Source organism: Larus michahellis, chromosome 9 (genome assembly GCF_964199755.1).
Source record: "Larus michahellis chromosome 9, bLarMic1.1, whole genome shotgun sequence".
In the NCBI taxonomy this organism is placed as follows: Eukaryota; Metazoa; Chordata; class Aves; order Charadriiformes; family Laridae; genus Larus; species Larus michahellis.
In genome coordinates this window covers 359,000-381,429 of record NC_133904.1, presented here as the reverse complement: position 1 = coordinate 381,429, position 22,430 = coordinate 359,000, and the positions used below count along the sequence as shown (strand labels likewise).

General features: G+C 67.2%; 1 protein-coding gene across 1 annotated transcript; it reads right to left on the bottom strand.

The window, feature by feature from the left end:
* Positions 1–1,444: 1,444 nt before the first annotated feature.
* FURIN (furin, paired basic amino acid cleaving enzyme) lies at positions 1,445–18,170 on the bottom strand. Its single transcript, XM_074600283.1, has 16 exons — positions 18,029–18,170; positions 15,375–15,759; positions 10,039–10,137; positions 9,219–9,314; positions 8,540–8,668; positions 8,200–8,276; positions 7,785–7,873; positions 7,371–7,543; positions 6,177–6,389; positions 5,753–5,853; positions 5,528–5,631; positions 5,208–5,325; positions 4,071–4,250; positions 3,843–3,967; positions 3,339–3,455; positions 1,445–3,258 (listed from the first exon to the last, which is right to left on the bottom strand). The coding sequence occupies exons 2-16, from the start codon at positions 15,552–15,554 to the stop codon at positions 2,690–2,692; spliced, it is 2,370 nt and encodes a 789-aa protein (XP_074456384.1). The 5' UTR covers positions 15,555–15,759; positions 18,029–18,170; the 3' UTR covers positions 1,445–2,689.
* Between the last annotated feature and the right edge of the window lie 4,260 nt (positions 18,171–22,430).

Genomic DNA, 22,430 nt, shown 5'->3' with positions numbered 1-22,430 from the left:
GCTGTGGGTCTCACCACAAGCTTCCACACACCCCAGTGGCCCCAGAGACACTTGCAGCGGCGTCACAAGCTTAGCAAGTGTTTCGCGAGCAGCTGAGGGGCTGCTTCTCCCTACCCCCAGCATCCCTCCAGCATGTACCGGCCTGCGCCGGGGACACCAGGCACCTCTGCTGGGAGGCACTGGAGCCCCAGGGGCTGGGGGGCTGCCCCCCCCTGCAGTGCCAGGCCAGGCAAGATTGTGCTGCGAGGCTGCGGGTGCGATGGTGAGTGCAGAAGCTCCCCTTCCCTGGAAGCCGCGACCACTGCCTGCAGCAGGAAGGCTGCTGCGGTCCACGCTGCAGCTCGCCCAGTTTCACATCCTCCATCTGCCCTCCCGCATCCTGCAGAGCCCTGTGGGGCCACGGCCTCTGCCTGCTCCCTAACGGGAGCCACCGCTGCAGCACCCGCAGTGCCTGGCTGCCCCGACCCACGGGCTGCCAGCTCAGGGCCACGCCGGCCCCCACCGAGGGGTGACAGGGACCTGTCCCCAGCCCGGCCTCGCGTGAAAGGAAAGCGCTGGCTGAGCAGCGCCTGCAGCGCCTGCACGCCACGGGGAACTCGCTCCCGACCACAGGAAGCCACCGCAGGCACGGGTGCAGCGAGGCCGAGGGGCTCTGCAGAGAGGAGCTGCCTCTGCGAGCGAGCACAGCCCCGACAGACCCTCCTGGGGGGCTCAGTGGGGCTGGGGGCGGTCTGCCCTGGGGCGCAGCCAGGACGGAAGCGGGTCCCGGCTCCAGCCCCAGGGCTGCGCCGAGGGCACCACGCTCGGGCTGCAGAGGCTGCTGGTCACTGGGGCTGCAGCATGTGAGCGCAGCTGGTCCCGGGCTGCGGCAGAGGGGCTCAGCCCATGCACTATCGGAAGTGGTTCAAGTTCCCCCTGTGTTTTGCCCCCCCCACCTGCACCCGCCGCAGATGGTTCCCAAATTAACTCCCCTCTCTGCGGGTTCCCCATAAGCAGCTGCTTCCTATCGCTCAGGGGAGGGGGCCGGTCCCTGTCTGGGTGCCAAGTCCCCAACCGCATCCCCAAATAGCAGCCCCAGCCCAGCACTGGCTCCTGCCTGCAGCCCGGGCAGGGCAGCCCCTGGCTCTGGGCGGGGGTTTTACCTGCTGGGGGGGTTTCTCTGTGCTAGCCGTGGGCTGCGGGGGAACCCAGCACTGCAGGCTCCTGCAGCTGCACTACGGTGGGCAGCGCAGCAGCCTGCATGGCCCGCATGCCCCTCAGCAAGGAGCCCCTGCCCCAGCTGCAGGCAGGGCCCCGGCCCCCAGCTGCGGAGCAGATGAGGGGGGGCCCCACAGGCCCACAGCAGTGGCACGGGGTGACCCTGCACCCTCCTGCCACCGCGGCCAGGCTGCCGTCCCGACTGGGCCACCCGCTGCTGCGGCACACAGAGCACGGGCACGGGAGCTGGATTGCATAGTTCTGAACATTTAATAACTCAGTCTCTCTAGCGTTATATCCACATCCATTAAATTAAAAACAGGCTCAGGAGGCAGCTCCCGGCTGATTAAATTACAAGAAAAAATTACTGTGCACCAAAAAGTTATTATAGAAAAATAGTCCTGTGGCCCCTGGCCGGCATCTCTGCCCGCAGCAGGCCGGGGCTGGCGCTGGCACGGGGCAGGTGGGAGCCCGTGCCCTGGCCCCGGTGTGCAGCGGCAGACAGCAAAGGGGCTCATGGCACCGGCCCCCAGCCTGCGGGGAAGGGGCAGTGAGGGCAGGTGGTGCCGGGAAGGGCCTCCAGCAGGGAGCAGAACGGATTGTCACCAAGTGGGGGCAAGGCACGTCGGGGGGCAGGGGTGCAGGGGGGCTGCAGGCAGAGCCAGGGCAGTGCAGGCACCGGCGCTACCCCACTGCCCCGGCCGGCAGCGCACACAGCCCTGCCCGGGGACAAAACACAAGGGCGCCCGCGGCTGCCCTGCAGAGCAGGGTCTGTGCAAGGGGGTCCCTGCCCACACTGGCGGGTCTGGACCTCGGGCACAAGGCGCGGCGCTGCCCTGCCCCACGCTCTCCGGTGCAGGGGGGCTTCTGTCCACGCTGCAGGCAGCCGCAGCCACGGTGGGATGGGCAGGCAGCGGGCAAGCTGGCAGCAGAGGCTGAGGCCTGGCCATTATTGCTGTTGAAGGGCACGGGTGGAGGCGGACAGGCCCTGGGGAGGCGGCGGGGAGCTGGGAGGCCGCAGGCTGAGCAGGGACGCAGGTGGAGGCCCGGGAGGTGGCGAGGGTGGCAGGGGCAGGGGGACGCCTGGTGGGGCAGCGCTGGCCCTGCCCTGGCCAGCCCAGCCTGAGCAGTGACAACGCAGGGACCCCACACACTGCCTGTCCTGGGGGACTCGTGTGACCCCTAGCAGGGGACACAGCTGCCGGCGCAGGGCCATGGGCCCCGCCACCATCAAACGCCCCAGCGTGGAGTAGAGGGTGGACACGGGGCCAAGAGAGATGGTGCAAGACTGGGACGGTGCCGAGCTGAGGACGGTGCCGGCAGGGCTCTGCCCGGTAGCCCAGGCCGGGGCCGAGGGACGGTGCCGGCAGTGGGGGAGGCCCGGGCTGCTGCGGTGCGGGAGGGGGACGGGGGCAGAGTCCGGGGCCCCTCGGCCTCACCTGCCCCGGCCCCGCGGTGCTGGGCAGGGAGGAGGGAGGGGCGGGAGGGCTCATCAAAGGGCACTTTGGTCTCTGATGAAGGCAGTCCTCTCGTTGTGGGCCTCGTACTCCTCACCGTCCGACTCGGAGGGGCCTTCCTCCTGCCAGATGTCGGAGGGGAGGCCCTTGTAGGAGATGATCCCGCTGTCCAGGGCGTAGACCTTCACGCCCCGCAGGCTGAAGCCTGAGCGCGCCTGCAGCACCAGGAAGATGGTGACAAATATGACGACGATGAGGACACAGCTGAGACTGGCAATGAGGACGGGCAGGTTGGCTGTAGGGGGAGCCTCGGCCAGCCCCTCGCCATCTGCCAGGGCAGGGGATGCGCGGCTGCTCTGCGTCTGGTGGGAGCAGGAGAGGTCCAGGCTGCTGAAGTGGGAGTGCGCGGGGCAGGTGAGGCACTGGTTGGGGCCGGGCCCCGCGCAGGTGGCGCAGGAGGGGTGGCAGGGCAGGCAGAGGTGGGGCGCGATGGGCTCCACGCTGTTCTCCAGGTTGTAGTGTGTGTTCTGGACGCCGGGTGCGAAGCCAGGAGGGCAGCGCTTCAGGCAGCTCTTCTGGTGCAGATAGTACCCCTCCTCACAGACTGCGGGAAAGGCAGGGTCAGCAGAGGGGGGCTGCCTGCGCCCCGCGGCCCCCTCCCCTCCCCACTGGCCCCACACTCACCCACGCAGGTCTGGCTGGGCGTCAGGGTCTTGCAGCCGCTGCTCTCCAGCTGGTTGGAGAGGCTGGGGGAGTCGGTGGCCGTCCCGTACAGCACGAGCGTGAACTTGGTCAGCGTGCCTGCAACGAGTCAGGGTGAGGACCACCGACGGGCCCACAGGCACTCGGGGCAGGCACAGGGAGGGGGCTCGTACTGGTCAAGGCTGTCAGGGGACCACAGGGCTGTGCCCACTCACTGCCTGGGAGAGCCCCCAGCGTGCAGCCATGTCCCAGTGCAGGGCTGCCCAAAGGGCAGGGGCTCCTGCTACCGCAGACCCCCACTGCCCCCAGAGCAGCCCCATCCCCTCCCCGTGCGCCCAGCTCCAGCCTCTCCCCAGCCAGGTCACTGCAAAGCATCTGAGGTGCCACCAGCCCCTCTGCTCAGGGGCACTGGGTGCCCATGCCACTCCTGCTCCTGCCCCGGCCTTGGGAGAGGCAGCGGTGGGGGCGAGGACTGCCCAGCCCTACCATAGTTGTTGGCGTCGCTAGTGTTCTCGATCTCCAGCACCCATTCCCCAGAGGGATCCTCGTCCCACGAGTGCGTCGTCATGAAGGCCCAGTCGTTGAAGCCATCAGCCGAGAAGTCATGGGGCCTGGGTGAGACGGGGCGAGAGGTGGGTGCCAGCGTCCCACAAACCCACTCGTGCCAGCCCAGGCCTGGGGCTACCCCGGGGTCCCCCGCAGCCCGGCACCTACCTGGCGGCCAGGAGGGTGGAGCGGGTGCCCATGGGACTGACAAGGTGGATGGCCAAGTCCCCCCGCCGGTTGTAGGACAGCGTCAGCCTGGCCTGCGCGTGCTCCAGCCGGCTGATGTAGTTGGCTTTCCCCAGGCAGGCGTCCACCTTCCGCCGCACCTCCAGGCGCTTCCCGATGTCCCTGCCGAGGGCAGGCAAGAGTGAGACCAGTCCCAGCCCAGGGGCACGTAACAGGGCACCCTGGCCCCCACTCCCCACCGTGGGGCTTTGCGGCTGCCCCGGCAGGCAATCCCGCAGCGGCCGGCAGCGCCCCTCCATCCCCGGACAGGGCGCAGACAGCAGAGGGGCCTGCCCCAGCTCCCGGACACGGCGGGGATTGCTCTGCTGAGCACACGCTGCCCGACGCCGCCTCCCCAGCCGCCGCGCCGTGCCAGCCCTGAATGGGCCCTTTCTTCACCCGCCGCAGGGCCGGCTCCACCCTGCACGGTGCGGCCAGGGACGGATGGGCACGGCCATCCCCGTCCCACTGCTCGTGTGCGGCTGTCCCCTCCACAGCCGCCCGCGGCGCCGGCCTGGGTGCCAGCACAGGATGCTGGTGACAAGGAGTGCCCGCTCTGGACGGGCAGGGCTGGGTCCCAGGGGACTGGGGCAGGGCAGCAGGCAGAGGCAGGGCCCAGCCTCGGCTCCCTCCATCACAGGGATGCCCCACCCCAGGAGCCCCTGGGGAGCCCCCCGGCCGCACACGAGACACAGCACACGCTGCGCTGCGGTGGCGGCGGCCAAGCCAGAGTAAAAGGAGCTTCTGTCTGACCCCTGAAAAGCCCCTCTGTCTGGGGATGACTCGCGCTGGCTGCTCCCAGACCGCACCGTCCCAGCCTGCCCGCACCCCCACCGTGCCCAGTCCGGCCCCAGCAGGAGCCGTCAGGCTCAGCAGCTGATGTTGGCGTTGGATGGCTGAAAGCGGCTTTCCCAGCTCTCCCCCGGCTCTCGCAGAGGATGGTCCAGGATCCTGGGGGCAGCTCAGCCCCAGAGATCCTCCCCACTCCTCGCCCTGGGTTCACAGGCATCTGGGCTCCTGCGCAGGGCAATGCATGGGGTGGACGCTGGACGATGCCCTCCTGGGCTCACCAGCCCTTACTTCGGCTCCGTGAGGACGTCGATGACACACTTCCTCTGAGGTCCCACCGTGGTCCAGTTCTTGGCCAGGTTCACCATGGCCCCGGCATCCAGCAGGCCATAGCCGTAGGAATGGCTGACTGTGGACAGAGAGGGATCACTGCGACTAGCAGGGCCGGGGATCCCTGGTTGGGGACATGTGCCCGGCCATGCTGCATGGCTCACTGGGGCCTCCTGCCTCCTCCACCCCCCAGGGCTGCTGAGGTGCTCTGCTCTAGCACCCATGGGCTAGTGGCGCTTGCGGGAATGGGAGCCCCTGGTCCATTCCCAGCACCCTGGTACCTTTGCGGCCGACGCCGTTGGTGACCCAGTCATTGGCATTGAGGTGGGCCGGCTTCGACGTCTGCACCACCAGGTGCTGCATGTCCCGCCAGGTCAGGTTCTTGCTGCGGGGAAACACGGTGTTCAGGCACCGGTGCCCAGCTCCTCCTGGACCCAAGTGGGTCCATGGCCTCGCAGGGCTTGCACAGCCGCCCCAGCCCAGCCCCGCTCTGTGCCTGCCCTTACTTGGCTTCCAGGGCGAGGGCGATGATGCCAGCGGCCAGGGGTGCTGAGGCCGATGTCCCTGTGTGCGATTCGGTGCATTTCTGTCTGAGGTCAGTTGTCACCTGCAAGGAGGAGTGCCGGGGTAGGAGGTGCTGTGGGCACCAGCCACATCCAGGAGCCAGCTCGGAGGCTGGCGTCCCCTTGAGGGCTGCAAGCGGCGAGGCAGAGCCACCGTTCCTGGGGCAGCTCACAGGCTTCCCCCCAGCAGCCCTTAACTCACGAGACCAAGCCCTCTGTGCAACCAGAAGGCAGCAGCATGGCAGAGCGGGACCAGCCCCGCTCCCAGCCCTGTGCCCTGCTCATCCTGGAGGGACGCCTATGGTGGTCGCAGCTTATCCCACCCCCATGAGCCCCTGGCCCGCAGACCCCAACAGCCCTGACTCACAATTTGCTTCTCGTTCTGGTTGCCGCTGCTGTAGGTGGTGGCGAGGGTGGAGGAGCAGGCCTCGCTGTACCAGGGCACGTTACCGTACTGCGTGGTGCTGCTGATGGACAGCGTGTAGATGCTGTTGGTGTAACCGTCACAGTTGCAGCTGTCGTGCTCGCGGCCCCCGTTCCCGGACGCCCAGACGAAGATGGAGCCCAGCCCCCCTCGGCCCTAGCAACAGAGGCAGGGTGAGGGCCAGCACCGGTGCCACCCACGCTGCCGCAGGGCGGGAAGCCTCAGGCCGGAGCTGGGGACGAGGGGACGGAGCTGGCCCCAGGGGTCTTGCAGCCTGAGCGGGAAAAACTGAGCAGATGCAGCTGGTACACCGGGGGACAGCAGGATGCCACTGGTCAGCATGCCAGCCTGGGGGCCCAGCACCCCCATCCCTCACCACTGCCGTGCCTACGGAGATGCCGAGGCAGAGGCTGCCCCAACAGGTAAGGCACTGGGCGGCAGGAGGCCCTGCCGAAGTCGGGCTTCCAAGAACTAATGTCTTTTTCTGCTCGGAAATCACCCAGGCTGACTCTGCCTGTGTGGGATTTGCAGCTGCCTGGCAGTGCTGCAGGAGCTCGGCGGAGTGGTCCCAACCGCCTGCTCGGCACCCAAAAGCCACAGCTCCGATCACAGCGTGTGTGACAGAGCTGGCAGGCGCAGTGGGGGCGGTTTGCCAGCACAGCCTGCACAGCACACATGTGTCTCCATGCAGGGAATCCCAGGCAGAACACAGGGCACAGCTGAACCATGCACCACGGCCATGCCAAGGCACAGGCTGCACTGACAGCACATGGGGACAGCGAGGAGAGGACAGGAGGAGGAGGCGAGGGCGAGTGGCTGGCATGAAATGAGGCAGGAGCCAGCACAGGGCTTTGAAGAGCTGGGGGAGAGACCATCTGAGTGGGAGCCCTGGGAGCAGGGAGGAGAGGGCTCCTCAGAGATAGAGCCCTGCACGGGAGGAGCCCTGACTCAGAGCCATCACGCAGGAAGAACCGGAAAAACCAACAGAGCCTGATCCTGGAGATGGGCTGGGGGACAGCTCACAGACAGCTCATCACTGGACAGCCCGGATAACACCTGGGGCAGGCACAGCAAGGGAGACCTGGGGGAAGGGGCAGGAGCTCAGCCGGCGCTCCCCCGGCAAACTCTCCTGCTCACCTGGCTGACCCCTCGGAAGAAAGCCTCCTCCGCCAGCCGGGCCGGGCCATCCACAGTCTTGCCGTCGTCCTCGGGGCCCCAGCTGGCACTGTAGATGTGGATGTGGTTGGGATTGAGGCCCAGGGAATGGGCCTCCACAGCATCAGTCACCTCCCCATCCAGCATGCGCACGCCTAGGGCCAGAGAGCAGACGTCACGGGCGACCGGATGGGGCAGTGCGGCCACGCATCACAGGGCAGCAGTGTTGCTGGCGAGAGCCCTCCGTCCGCTGCCGCCGCCCTGTGCCACGGGCCATCACAGGCCTACCCTGGCCAACAGCACCAAGATCCCGGCACAGCCCGCTCCTCCGGCCACGAGGCACCCACGGAGCCCAGCGCAGGCTTTGCTCTTGACGCAGGGCAGGGTGGCACCCACCTCCGATCCTGGCATTGTAAGCCACGCCAACGCCGCAGATCCCGTTGTTTGCCACAGCAGCAACTTCCCCAGCGCAGCGCGTGCCGTGTCTGCAGTCAAAACAGGACCAAGTGTGCTTAGATGGGACGCAAGGAGCACATGGCTGGGCACCAGCCGCAGCCGGAGGGACCAGCGCCCAGGCTGCCTCGCATCCCTCCCGAACCAGGCGGCTGACAAAGGCTTCACAAGGCTCCTCTATCTACCCTCCTGCTCCAGGGGGGACTGAACAGCCTGCAGTGGTGCTGGGCAGCCCCAAAGGATGCTGCCCGCGTCAGAAAGGCAGGCAGGGCGTTTCTCTGTGGGGCAGAAGGATGCCACCATGCTCCTGCACCCTCCCGCAGCCACCTCCCGGTCGCACTGCCGCTGAGTCCCTCACCTGTTGTCGTTCATCTGTGTGTAGCGGGGCTGCGGGTCTGGGTCCTGGTCATTGACATCAAAGCTCGCCCCTGGATCCTGCAAGACAGATCTGGCAGTTAAGAGACCGTCTACCTTGCCCACCGAGTTCCACTGCCCTGGGGCCACACCTGTGCTCCACAGCCCTGAGGCTGGGCTGAGCATGGGGGCAGGCTCCAGTCCCACCTCCACCGTTTTCCTGCATGTGCCACCACAGCAGGCACGAGCCCTGTGCCACGTGGCTCTGGGGCTGCACCGAGCGGACGCAGCTGCCCAGACAGGCTCCTGTGGCACACCGCCCTGCAGCATTGCCCCACACTTACATAGTTGCCCTCCAGGTCAGGGTGGTTCTTCTCAATGCCATCATCCAGGATGGAAACCACGATGCCCTTGCCCGTGTAGCCCTGCTCCCAGGCCTGACGCACATTCAGGTCCCGCTGGTTCGTGTTGTACTGCCGAGAGAAGCCCTGGCAATAGGAACTGCACCCGGCTGCTGGCACTGTGGCAGGGTGTGCCCGACACCTCCCAGGCCCAGCCGTAAGGGCAGGCAAGAGTGGGGACAAGGAAATCCCCGGGAACCTGTGCACAGGGGGCTGAGCACGGCCACCTGAGGAAGGCCACTCCAAAAGGAGACTGAGCCCCAGGCTCTGCTTGGGCCCCATAAACATGGCTCCCTTCAGAAATCAGGCTTGTGCCCGAGCTTGACAACACAGACAGGGCACGGGCACAGACCCCGTTCCTGGGCCAGGCAAAGGGCTGCTCCCTCCTAGTCCAGCCCCTGGCTCTCCCCAGCCCTGCCAGTGCCCCGGCAGGGAGCCGCAGTTCCATGAGCACAGCCTCTTCCCTGGGGTATCCCTGGATCCACAGCACCAGACGGCTGCCGCAGGCCTTCCTCCTCCCCGCCATCCCTCCGGTGCCACGTCCGCATCCCCAGAACTTGCTGTTGTGACTGTGTGGCCCCCCTCCTCACCCAGCAGCACGCAGCCCCCACCCGGCACTCACCAGGTACCACTGCTGCGGGAACTTGGGGTCCGTGGGCTCCATGAACACGTCTCGCTTGGTCCTGCGCTTTGCCACCTGCTGCTCCAGCCACTGCACCTGAGGGCAGAGAGGGCATGGGGCTCCTCCGCTGCCCCTGCCTGCCCCCTCGGCAGCTCACACCTGTGCCAGCAGCTCCCGAGGCCCTCTGCCCCGCAGCCAGCAGCTCGCCCAGAGGAGCCCTCCGCCGGGGGCTCCCAGCCAGCCCTGGGCTGGCAGAGCATCTCACCCACCAGAGCTACCGCAGCACCTAGACCCTCCCTCCTGGCCCCTTCCGCCTGGCCGTGCCGGGGCGGCAGCACGTCCGTGACAGGCTCCGCTCCAGCGGAGCGGGCAGGTCAGAGCGCAGAGCTCTGCTGAGCAGCCGAGAGCCTGCCAGCCGCTGCGACGCTGCATGCCCTGCTGTGACACGCTGCACGCCCTGCTGCGCTGCCAGAGTGTCAGGCCCCTGGGACAGAGATCACGGCAGCCCCACCACACTGCCGTGCTGGGATCTGGCACTGCCCTGCACACCTTGTCCCACGTACAAGGACAGAGAGCCCTCCGGGGAGCCAAGGCTGCCCCGTGCCCCGGGATCTCAGCAGTCCACAGGCCAGTGACACCAGCTCTGCTGACCCCCTGCCCTTGCCAGGCATGTGCCAGGCTCCCACCCAGCTCTGCCACGGGCCTCAGTGCCAGGGGACGGTTCAAGGCAGCTCAGTCCTGTCCTGTGCCCAGGGTGAAGTGCCCAGGACCAAAGCCAGGCTCCTGCAGACGGCAGGCAAGGCCCCCCCACTGCACGTACCTGCGGCTCCCTGGCCAAACGGCTGTGCCAGGGCTGGTGGGGCGAGAGGGAACGCTTCACCACACCGCTGTGCCGAAAGTGGTAATAGTCACCAAAGATCTGCAACAGAGAAAGGAGCAGGATGGACATGAGAGCCCAGTCTCCCCAATTCCATGTCCCCCCCCACCTGCAGTCCCAAGCCCTGGGGCTGCCACAGGCAGGCTGGGCCACCCACTCCAGAGCAGCTGCTGGTACACGGTGCAGGAGACACTGCAGCAGCTGGTGACAAGGCAGCTGGGGAGACCCTGGGTCCACTGACGTGGCCTCTGCCCACCTTACCTTCCCGTAAGTCCCTGCATGGCAGTAAGTCCCTAATTGTACAACAAAGCTGCTGCCCTGGCAGGGAGGCCCCGTGGAAGCAGCAGCAGAGGGGGACAGGCCTTTCGGAGCCAGCCTGGAAGAGGCTCCAACCTCAGGAGACAAAACTGCTGCTCGCCTCCCTGAGCCAACCAGCAACCCCTGTTACTGGTGAGGTAGGGACCGGGGCGTCCAGACCTCACTCCTCAGACAGCCCCAGCCAGGGCAGGGAGGGTCTGAGCCAGCCTCCGCTCCTTCGGACAGGCCACTCACAGAGCCCTTCTGCCCCCCACGCCAACATCCCACCGGAGCACCCACCCTGCGCCGGTCTCTACCTCGGGGTACAGTCAGCTTCAGAGGAGCAAAGCGAGGGAGGCACGCAGGCATCCGACCCCAGGCAGGGGCCACTACCAGACGAGGAGCCATGCTGCTGGCCGTGGCTCAGCTCCCACGCATGTGGGGACAGCCCAGCCAGGGCTGGGGCAGGACGGGACTCCAGCGCAGCACAGCTGGGCCAGGAGGCCACGCAGCCGCCCAGCCGGTTATTTTTAAACCCCAAACCCTCTCCAGTGCTGTCATTTCCTTGTCCCCTCCTGCACGTCCCAGAGGCTGGCCTGGCCGCGCTGGCTCCACCCCTGCTGCCCAGGGCCTCCCGGCCCAGCAGCCTGCCTGGACTGGGGAGAAGGGGGCCAAGTGGCCACCCTGCCCCGCTGGAAGCCACGAAGTCTGGGCAACAGCCACAGGCAGGATCCATCTGCCCAGGCTGCGCCATCACTGGCAGGGCTGGGCTGCAAAGGCTGCAGGAACATGAGGGAGAGGACATCTTACCCTCCGCTGCCCCAGGCTGCCGCAAAACTGTTTGGCTGCAGTTAACAACCCCCGCCAAGCTTATCAGAGTTCTGCAGGTGTGCCACCACCCTGGCCAGCCATGCAGCCAGCCGGCGCCGAGCAGGGGAGGAAAGATGCACCTGGCTGACTGGCACCCTCAGTCCTGGGGCAGAAAATCCGGGCTGCAGCTCCCCAAGTCACGAACCTCACCCCGAAGCCCCTCTGTGCTCTGGGGGGCAAGGGAGATGCACCCTGGCACCTGGAGCCCAACCTGCACCACCCCTGCTTGGGGGGAACCACCAAGCCCCTGCCAGCCAAAATGGAATTGCTCCGCTCCGCAGGGCTCCCCCATGGCACAGCCCACCGTGCACCAGCTGCTCCATGAGCAGGAAAGGGAACGGACTCAACTTGTGACAGCCCAGCACCGTCAGCACAGGATGGCAGGAGACAAACACCAGGGGCAGGACTTGTGTCCATGGCTCCATCACCAGAGGAGTCTGGTGCTCACAGCTTGCCGGCACGCATCAGTCCCCAGGGAAGGGGCCGGCAAAGCCCCCACCTGCCAGCTCAGGACCCGCTCCCCTCTGCACGTGTCCCCCAGAGCTGGGGCCGTGGTGGGGAGCAAGCTTGGGGCAGGGGACAATGCAGCGTGCAAGTCAACCCCATACCGCACCAACTGGTGTTATCCAGGGAAGCCGCAGACCACACCGGCTCCCTGAGATGTGGTGCTCGTGATGTGGGGCTGCGCTCCCCAAGGCCGGTGGCACCTGAGCCCTGCTCCCACCCTGGGCTGGTGGAGGCAAGGCCAAGACTCAGCCTGCAGCTCTGCGCCCCTTCCCTGTGGGGCACAGCCGGCTGCAGAGCTGCAGCCCTGCCTCTTAGAGCAGCACTGCGCCTCCAGCACTGCCAGAGTCACTGGGGACAGACCCGGGCCTGTTCTCCACAGCACACCACGTGCCCTCAGCACAGCCTGGGACGCCTGGCAGCTCAGGGCATTTGGGAAGGTGCTGAGGTAAAAAGCCTCTGCACCAGGCTGGCAGAGGGGAAAGCGAGCTGCAGGCTTGCTGCCCTCCCCCCAGCACCCCCTCACCCCCTCCGGGGGTAAGGACAGAGCCCTGATTGTTCCTGCAAGCAGATCGCGGCTCTGCCTGGTCATCCGACTGGATTAGGTCTGCACAGACACTGCGGTGGCAGCCAGGAGCCGGCCAGCCCACACGCTTCCACCCTAATCCCCACAGTCCCTGTCCTCAGCAAGGGCAGAGCCGCCCCCCAGCCCTGCGCGTCCCTGGGGCGGGCAGCGCTGATCCCATGGAGAGTGGTGTCATCTCACTGCTCCCGTCTTGACCTCCCCCCACAGCTCGCAGCCATCTCCACCAGCCTCGGGGACAGCAGGCTGCCACACTCCCACCCGTGTCCCCAGGAGCAGAGCGATGTGCTGGGCAGCAGCAGGGGGCTAGCGGGGACTCGCAGCCTCCTTGGGCTGGGGCTGCTCACCACCTTGATGCAGCCCAAGGCCGGCACCAGCAGCCGGGCCCTTGCCAGTTCTCCCCATCCCCAGCTGGGGCAGGCAGCACTTGCACCCCCTCCTCCGCACCACCCACGCACTCCTGCCTCACTCATCCCTTTCCTCTGACTCCCCACAGCACTGTCCTTTGGGTCCCCTTCGAGGCCGCTGCCACCAGATGCGGGTCCTGGCACCTCTGGCTGAGGCACCGCTGGCCCAGGGGATGGCCAGCCCGCCCCGGCTCTGCAGGGAGCACCGCAGCAGGGAGTACGCCAGGACAGGACGCCTGCGAGGACAGTGTCCAGACCCCACGCTGAGGCCAGGATCCTCTCAGATAAGGACCCTGGGGGCCTCTCACTGGGGCACTGCCAGAAGCACCCGGTCCCCCCCCTTCCAGGCTGGCTGTCGCATCCTGTCCCAGCGGCACACACCCCCCGGGAACAGCAGCCCAGAAACCTCCCGGGAGGGAAAGCTCGGCTCCTTCCAGCCCTGCTCTTCCCACCAGGCTGCCATGGCCCCTCTGCGGGAGCAGGCTGCCCAGGCCAGCCAAGCTTTTGTCCCACAGCACAGACACCAGAACGGGCTTCAGAACGGGTGAAAACATGCCCAGACCAGCAGCTCCCGCCACAGCCCGAGCGGCGCAGGGAGAAGGTGAGCGCCAACAGGCAGAGCTGGCACAGAGCCTCCGTGGCTCGCAGGGACTGACCCCAAACAGGCCTGGGCTCCCTGACGAGCCACGGGGCCCTCCATGGCTCTGTGCTGCTACCCCGGGCTGGTGGAGACACGACCACAGAGCCCGGTGCCCCTTGGCCCCGGCAGCTGGTCTGGGACCCAGCACTGCAGTGCGGTGGGAAACACTGCTGGGAGCAGGCTGATGGCACCTCGGACTGTCACCGCTCCCAGGAGTCTCTGCAGAGACCTGGCCCAGTGGGACACATGCTGGGTTGCTCTCCCAGTCCCCTCTGCATGGCAGCAGCCCTGGCCTGACATGTCCCTTGCCCTGACCCTGGCTCTAAGACACTTCCACACAGACAGCACCTGCGTGAGGCCGCCTCATCGCCCCCTCAGCGCAGACACCCTCCGCGGGGCCTGGCCCTGGCCCCCCAGAGTTCCCTTCTCCAGTACGAGCCCCAGAGGACTCGAGGCCCCCTGTCCCCAGAGCCCTGTGTATCCACTGTCCTGCGCAGCGCTCCTTTCACGCGGCAGGACAAGGCACCCGCCGGCTCCAGCAGCGGCCACCTTCCCCGCCCGCCACAGCTCCAGCAGCTGCTCACAGCGAGGTCCTGACACCGCAACCACAAGTTGTGCAATTTCCTCTGGGATTTGGCCCCTCGCTTCCTTCCCGGAGAGCCAGCCCAGCCCGGCGGCAGCACCCTGCTCTGGGTAACAGACCCCAGGGATGCATGCAGCCCAGCGGGGGCCGGCAGAGCCGTGCAGGCTCTGCTCCACCAGCACCAGCCTCACCTTGCCGGAGCAGCACCGGCTCAGCTCCCTGTGCGGGGGCCACGGGGGCGTCCTTCTGGGCCAGCCCTGCTGCACCCATTCCCCTGGAATCCCCTTGGCCTCCCCCTCGGTCATGGCAGCCGTGCTGGCGCCAGCTCCATCAGCGAAGCCCCTACGGGCTGCCAGCCCAGCACCCAGTGCCCTGTCTGCAGCGCAGGGTGAGAAAAGCCCCACAGATCAGTTTGTGCTGAGAGCACGGGGCAGCCGGCATCACACTGCAACAGTGGCATCAAGAAGCACTGGCCTGCAAGAATCAGCCTGCCAACAGAGACGTGTCATGCCCATAGCACCACGCTGGCAAGCAGGAGCCTGGCCATCGGCCCGCCCAGCCCCACCGCTCTTGGCCAAGGCCTGGCTTTCACACCGACACCTCAGACCAGACCTGCGAGCACGCCTGCTACCAACGAGAGCATGGCCCGCAGCAGCCAGGGAAAGCAGAGCCTGGGGCCTGGGGCACAGGGGTGCTGGGAGGAGGGCACCACAATGCTCCTCGCACTGGGGACAAGGCCAGGAACAGCCGTGACTGTGGGGAACAAAAGGGGCCCTGGTTCCTTCACTGTCACCCCGTTCTCCCTGCTCTGCTGCCAGGAGGGTGATGGCAGCGACAGCCCCAGTGCAGCTGCATGCTCTGCCCCATCCCTGCACCGGCTGAGGGCAGAGAAAGCCGAGAGCAGTGTGGACCTGCTGACGCACCTTCTGTGAAGGGCAGTTTAGGGCCAAGGACATGCGCTGCTGTCAGACTGCCTGCTCTGGGGACACCCAGGAGCTGCTGCTGCCGCCCCTGCTGAGCCGAGGCTGTGCTGCGCTGGGGCAGCTCGTTGCAGGGAGCACCATCAGGAACTGGGAGCCCTCCCTTTCTTCATCAATGCATAGCACTCCCAATTTTTTCATGCTGGGATGGGCTTTTCCTCCTTTCCCCTGCAGCAGGCAGAGTGTGCCGTGCCATGCCACCAGACCATCCCGCTGGCAGGGGGAGGCCCCGGCTCCATCTAGCTAATTACGACCCTTGAATCAACGCAGCAGATGCTGGAAGGCTGCAGTGAGCGAGCACAAACGCAGTGGCCCTGCTGCCAGAAAGAGCAGCCCCCAAGCCAGCTCCAGAGCTGAGCCTGGCACCCCCCAGACCACAGTAGAGGACACCGGGAGAGGGAAGCGGGGCACTTACCGGGCCCAAGTTGAGGAATCCATGCTTCCTGGCCAGCCTGTCAGCCTCCTGGGGCCCCGCGGGGACGAGCACGGCCCAGGTGTTGGTATAAATACGCTGGGCCAGCACCTCCTGGGCCAGGAGCGCAAGGGCAACCACCAGAGTCCAGAGCAGGAGCAGCGAGCAGGGCCTCAGATCCATCAGAGTATCGGGGTTCCTCTAGCCGGGGAGCAGGAGGGTCCCAGGAGCAGCGGGTCCAGCGTCCTCCCTGCGTCAGCACCCTGAGGCGCGCCGGCCTCTCTGCCCCGCTGGTCCCTGCTCAGCCCAAGAGAGCATGGGGACAAGCCCACGACAGCTGGGCCGGAGGGCGGCAGCAGGAACAGACCGTCCGGGACAGCAGCACGATCTGCAGAGAGACGGAAGAGCGGTCAGGCCCCGGGGCAGCTCTCCTCAAACCCAGGGAGGGCAGGCTCCGCCGGACCACGCCGTGGCTCCCGCACCGGGCAAAGGGACCTCGGCACACAGCACCCGCTGTGTCTCACCAACAGCCGCATGGGAGCCGGGGCCCTGAGGAGACATAGTGGCAGCTGGCTTGGCAGGGGTCCCAGCACGCCTGCCCCGCTGCGGAGCCGCTGTTTACCTTGTCTATTGCCCAATGTGTACTTACACTCTGTGCTTACAAACACGGGAGACGAACTGGGAGGGGAGAAAGGCAGAGAAGGAGGAGAGAAGCAAGGGAAGGGAAGCCATGCCTCCTGCCGCCACGCTCTGCAGCAGGCAGGAGCCCCTTCTCCAACCGGGACAGGCCTATCTGGGCAGAGCTGGGAGCAACTGGGATGGGAAGCCTGCCTCTCCAGTCCCAAGGGGTGACCGGAGGAGATGCCCCCCACACACTCTGCGGGGAACCCCAGCTAAACGAGAGACTGGAAGGAGGAAAGCCAGGGAGAGCTCTCGCTCGCTGATTAGTGGAGCACCAGGCCCCAGCACCTCCACAGTCAGCGATCGGCCAGGCAGTGCCCAGTAGCAGTGCTGAGCGCCGTGCGGCCTGTCGCTACCAGGAGCTCAGCTCTGCCCTTCCTCCGGAGCACAACATGGTGACACCGGTGTGACTCATCTTCACAACAGAAAGGAAATTGGCACAGGGACTAGGAAAAGGGACACGCTGTCACCTCCACCACACACCCAGGGACATGCACCCCAGGATGCCTGGGGACAGCTCACACCATGTCAGAGAGCAAACACAAGCAGCTGGGAAGGCACGTGGGGAGCGGAGCAGGGCGCGACCCACCCAGCGCTAAGGAGCCCACAACACGATGGCGCCGGTGTGAGCTCCACAGGGACCCTGAAATACCTGGTCGTGTTTCAGGGACAGCGGGAAAGGTGAGAGCCAGCAGTGCCCAGAGGAGCCCCATCCCCCTCCAGCCATCAGCAGCCCCAGCGAGCAGGGAGCCTGCGGCTGCCAGGGGAGGAGAGCAGCTCCTGGCAGCCGCCTGAGACCCCGCCGCAGGCTGCAGCACAGACAGTGCCGCGATTCAGGCACGCTGCGGCTCCCTCTCAGCGACCAGACCTGCTGAAGCACCCAGAGCCATGAGTACCCACCGGAGGCTGGACGGAAGCCCTGGGTCCCAGATCATGCCAGGGCCCAAATCACAGTTTCCAGCAGCAAAGGCTCCTGGAGCCCCCAGCGAAGGGAAAAAGCTACCGCAGGCACAGAGAGAGCAGCAAGCACAGCACAAGGGGACACTGTCTGCCATGGCCGGTCTCTGTGCCAGCACCTCGCACCCTCCACAGGTCCCTGACCCAGGCAGTCTCCTCTGCCTTGCTGATCCCAGAGCCAGCAGCCACCCGGCTGCCCGGTGACAACCGCTCCACGTGGGGACAACGCTGCAGTGGGCCCCTGCCACGGGGTGCAGAGCCCAGCCCTCCACAGCCCTGGCACTCGGTGCCTGCTGCCCCAGCACACCAGGAGGGGCTGGCTCCCTCCCCGCTAGACCGCGGCGGCTCTGCTACGTGCCCCGCTCCTGCCTGCGAACCTCTGCCCTCGTGTCGCGGGAGCAGAAGGAGGAGGGAGAGGCACCGGGGCAGCCCCGGGCTGCTGCAGGCCAGGGGTGCGAGCGGGGCAGTGCTCCCTGCTCCGCACCCGCAGCCCCAGCAGCACACTGCCCAGGGACCCGGCACGGGCAGGACCGGCCGCGACCCTGCCCGGTGCTGCTGGACGCTGGCTCTTCCCCGCGGGCTGAGCCCGGCTGCCACACGGCCGGAGCCGCCAGCCGTCCCCGCACCGGCCGAGCCACGGGTGGCTGCGAGGGCGGCGGGGCCGGGGCTGCCCCCGCGGGTGCGAGGCCCGGCTCTCTCCCGGCCCTCGGCCGCTCCGGCCGTGCCGCCGCCAGCCCCGGCCCGCTCCCCCCCGGCGCCGGGGCGGCCGCAGCCCCGCGTCCTGGGGTGCCGCCGGGCAGACGGACGGACAGACAGACGGACAGACTTCGCCCCGCGGCGCCGAGCAGCGCCCCGAGCCCGTGGCTGCCCAACGGCCGCGGCGCACCCGGCCGGCCCCAGCCCCGCCGCCGCCTCCCGGGGTCCCGCCCGGCCGGGGCCGCCCCGGCTGTCAAACCGCCGGCGCCGGCGGGCCGAGCCCGTCCCCGGACGCGTCCGCACCGCCGCCCCCGCGCCCTTACCGCGCGGCCTGCCCGCTCCCGTCCCGCCGCCGGCCGGGCCCGTCTGTCGGCGCCGCCGCGTCACGCCGCGGGGCGCCCGCAGCGCCCGCCCCGGAGCCGGGCCCGGCCCAGGCAGGGGCGGCCGGGGCGGCGGCGGGGCCGCTTGTTTACGCCGCGCAGCTGTCAGCGCCGCCCGCCCCGCCCCGCGCCCGCCGACCGGCCCCGCTCGGCCCCGCTCGGCCCCGCACGGCGCGGCCCGGCCCGGCGCGGCCGCCGCTCCGCCGGGCGCCGCCGGATGCCGTCACCGCCGCCCGCCCCGCCCGCCCCGCCGCCGCACCGGCGCCGCCGAGCGACCCGCGACCCGCCGCGGCGCCCGGCCCCGGCCCCGCTGCCCGTGCTGGGCCCGGGGCACCCGGGCACTCCCCGGGGCACCGCGAGAACCGGGGCTGCTCCCCCTCGGCCCGGCCCGGGGACACCCACCCGCCACCGACACCGGGCACGGCCCGGGGCTCAGCACAGCCTCTCCCCCGTCCCGGCATGGGGCTGCCCGTGCCCACCCGGGGCTGCCCGTGCCCACCCGGGACTGACTGCCCACCCGGGGCTGCCCGTGCCCACCGGAGACTGCCCGTACCCGCTCAAACGGGAGACCTGGATCTGCCCTGCAACAGCCCAGACCCCACCATGGCCCCCGGCACCGACCAGGGTGTTCCGGCACCCGCAGAGAAGGGCACCCCAAAGACACCCCGTCTCGCGTCCCCACACACCCAGCGCAGCAGACGGCGGGTCGCTCTGTGACCAGGGGCCGGCGGGACACAAGCCCACCCAGACCAGCCCCTTTCACCCCAGCCAGGGGGTTCCTCAGCCAGGCCCACAGCAGCGGCACCTCCCTTCCTTGCACAGACCGTACCCGGGGGCTCAGCCCCCGGCCAGCAGGCAGCAGCCTGACGGAGAAACTGTCTGGAAAGCAGCAACACAAGGAAAACCCATCAGCCCAGTTTCAGGTTTCAGGAGAGAGACTTCCACCAAGGAGAAAAGGTGAGAAGGGAATTGCGCTTCATCTCAGCTTCGGTCGTTCGTAAAAAACAATACACTCTGTCGCTGGCGTGCGCAGGGCTGGGTCAAGAGCAACACAAAAGCTGGGTCAAGAGCAAAAAACAACAGCAGCAGAACCCAAACTGACCTGAATCCTCCGCACCTCCGAAGGGGTCTGGGCAGCCCCGGGGAGGAGCGGGTCCTACAGCTCCTTACAGAGAAAAGGAAGTCCCTCAGCTATCATGATTGAGATCATGAAGCATTAGCAATCGCACAGGAAACAGTCACCTTGGTAACTGAGATGCTGAGAACAGCCCAGAAAATCTGGCACAGGGCAGGTTTCTCTGTGAAACTGGGTTAGTTCTGCGGGGCAGACACCTGCCGGCGGCAGCTCCGGCTGGGCAGGCCCCTCATACTGGTCCCACGAGCTGCCGCGGGGGCCACGGTAACCCCAGGCCCACCCCCTGCAGCCCCTGTCCCGACAGGCAGTCCGGGGGTCCCGGCGCCCCACGGGCGTGCAGCGCTCACCCCTGCCCTGCTGCAGCCAGGTCGGGACTCGTCCCTGGCAGCCGGAGCCCTGGCCAGCCCCACAGCCCCGGGTGTGTGGCCGAGCCGGCAGTGCCCCAAGAACATATATGGGGGGTACAGGGGGCAGGCCCTGGGCTGGACCCTGGCCCGGTGGTGGAGGGAGGGCAGTAGGCAGGGGGCCTGCCCCTGCATCCCCCCCCGCCCCCCGCCAACCTTATCTTCAGAGGCCTCACTTAGCGCTGGCGGCAGGTGACAAGCTGTTGCACCTGGCCCCTGTGACATGGCACCGGGGGAGAGGTGCTGACAAAGGGCCCTTGTCACCATGGGCTTATCTTGGTGCCGCGGGGCAGGCATGCAGGAAGCACCTCTCTCTTACATAAAACACTGGCTTTGGAGGCGAGCGCTGACCCCGTGGCCCTGCCAAAGACAACGCCTGTGACGGGGAAGCACCTGGCTGCAGGACAAGGCCACGAGTGGACCAGGGGGTGGCTGCAGATGCAGCAGAGCAGGGCGCCAGGCTGGCTCTGAAGGGCTGCTGTTCCCCCACACCTCACAGGGCTGCTCAGGATCCCTCTCCTCGGCCACTGCCTGTGGGGCAGCAAGGGGGTGAGGCAGCTACCGCAGCCGCAGCTGCCAGGACCGCCAACCCTCCTCTGGGATACCAAAGTGACTTAGGGGCCATCGCTTGGAGGCACCGGCACATGCCAGGAGATGGCCCGGAGTGGGCTGTGACTCCCAGTGCACCGGCAGCTCCCCGCGAGGTGTGCCCAGCCAGACGACGGCCCCCCACGTCCCCTGGGGCCGACGCTGTAGGCACGGGGGCCAAACCAGTCACTGCGGCCGGGGGGAGACCCCCCCATGCTCCTCCGCACCAAGCACACTATGTGGCGTGGCCCGGCAGCGCACAGCGATCAATAGAAACCTACTTTCATGGAAAAATCAGGTCAATTTTTGGCTTTCGGGTTGCAGAGATTGCACAAGCTCCCACAGTGATGCAACTGCCCATCTGCTCAAGCTTTCCGGGCGGCAGAGCAGCAGTGGGGCTGCCCCCCCGCCTGCAGGCACCCCCAGCCGGGGGGAGCTCGGGGGCACAGTGGGACCGCGGGCGGCAGTGCTGCTCCCCAGCAGCCACCGTGCTGCGGCGAAGGCAGAACAGCGAGTGGGGAACCAGCGGAGGAACGGTGAGAGGGCCCTGACGACAGCAAGGGCAGGCAGAGGACATCCTGAGGAACCAAATCAATAACAATGTTTACCTGGAGCACAGCGACCCGCTCCGTCCCCCGTGCTAGCGCAGGGCGAGCCCACAGCCCCTCTGCTGTGCTGCAGATGCGTTTCCACAGCCCCTCTCCTGTGCCCTCTCCCGAAGCTGCGGCCACAGTCCCCTTTCCCTGGCATCTCTCCAGCCCCTCTGCTCCCCTGCCCTCCCCTCACCTGCTACCGGCAGGCTCCTGGGGAGGGCCCGGTGCCCCCCGAGCCGGACGGCCGTGGCCCAGTGGGGAGCCACACTTCACAGGTTCCCGCTGGCTCCAGAGGCTCTATTCATAGCCACGCTCCCAGACACAACATCCCACTGTGGTCACACGCGGGGGACTCAAGGCCCAGCCCAAACACCTTGACCTTGTCCTGCAGTACAGCCGCAGACACAAACAGCAGCGGCTCGGGGTGGTTCTGTAACTTTATCTGCCTCTGACTGTGCCAGCAGCAGCCGTAATGCTGCCAAGGTATCGACCCGCAGTCTGCCACAGCATGGCTGCGCCGCGCCACACCCTGCCATCGTTGTCCCCTGACGACTGCAGCTGTGCAGCTGCAGGGACTTCCTCGCCCAGCCCGAGCACTGTAAGGTGCCTGCGGCACTCAGGGGCTCCACGCAGGTGACGCGCAGGAACACAAGTACACGCATGCAGAAAACACCAGGGCTGGGGCTGCCTTTGGCTGCAGTGGCTCTTGGCACCCCGTCTGTGGCAGCCCCAAGGGACTGGGTAAGGGCAAGTGCAGAGCCACGACACCCCCATACACTCCCGCCATGATGGGCGCTGCAGGGCCCTGCCTGGGGACACCTCCTGCCCCTTCGCCTGTAGGGACAAGTCCCCCTGTGGCTCCCGCCACACCACCTCGGGCAATGCTGCCATTTGGTTTCTCCAGCTTGGCTGTGCCTCTCGAAGGGACACGGGGCTGAGGGGACACGTCACAGGCCAAGGGCCGCTTCCTGCCAGGGCCTCCAACGCCTGCGGTCACAGAACTCAGCCAGGCTGTGAAAGCATTTCCCTGTTTGCTGAGGTCTTTACTTTTGCTTCACCTGAACAGGACATTATGTCCTTTGTGTGCAGCTCCCAAGCTTCCCTTAAACTGGTGTGTATAATTGTTTCACCGAGCCATATGTTGAAGCTCGCTCCTTGCGCGGTGGCACAGGACCCATTAGGTGGGAACGCATTGTGATAACCCACAAGATTAACATCTCATCAGATGATCAACTGCAGAGCTGGAGCTCTAATTGTCGTCTGGGTGTAAAGGCCAGAAACACCCGAATGAGCTCTTGCTTATTCATGGGCAAGGCCAGGGAGGACCATGCCCCAGTTTCTAAGGCAAACCACAAGCTACAGGGCACATGGGGGCCCTGCAGCACCAGGGCCCAGCTGTGCACCGCGTGCCTCCTCCCTGACCAGCTCTGGCAAGGCTGTCCCAGCTCCTCCAGCTGCTGCAAGGACACACTGACGCAGGGGCACCCTGAAGAGAGCCCACAGCTCTGCCTGGGGCAGAAATGGGGCCATCTGAGGCAGTTCCTGAGACTGCACGGAGAGCCTTCCCCCCGCGCCACAGCAAGGACTGAGCCCAGGACAGCCGGGCGCAGCCAGCCCACACTGTG

Coding starts and splice junctions, on each gene's coding strand:
- FURIN (XM_074600283.1), bottom strand. CDS start 15,554: ATGGATCTGAGGCCCTGCTCGCTGCTCCTGCTCTGGACTCTGGTGGTT. Junction 7,544..7,784: donor TTACAATGCCAGGATCGGAG/GTGGGTGCCACC, acceptor CTCTGGCCCTAG/GCGTGCGCATGCTGGATGGG. Junction 6,390..7,370: donor TCTTCCGAGGGGTCAGCCAG/GTGAGCAGGAGA, acceptor CTCTGTTGCTAG/GGCCGAGGGGGGCTGGGCTC.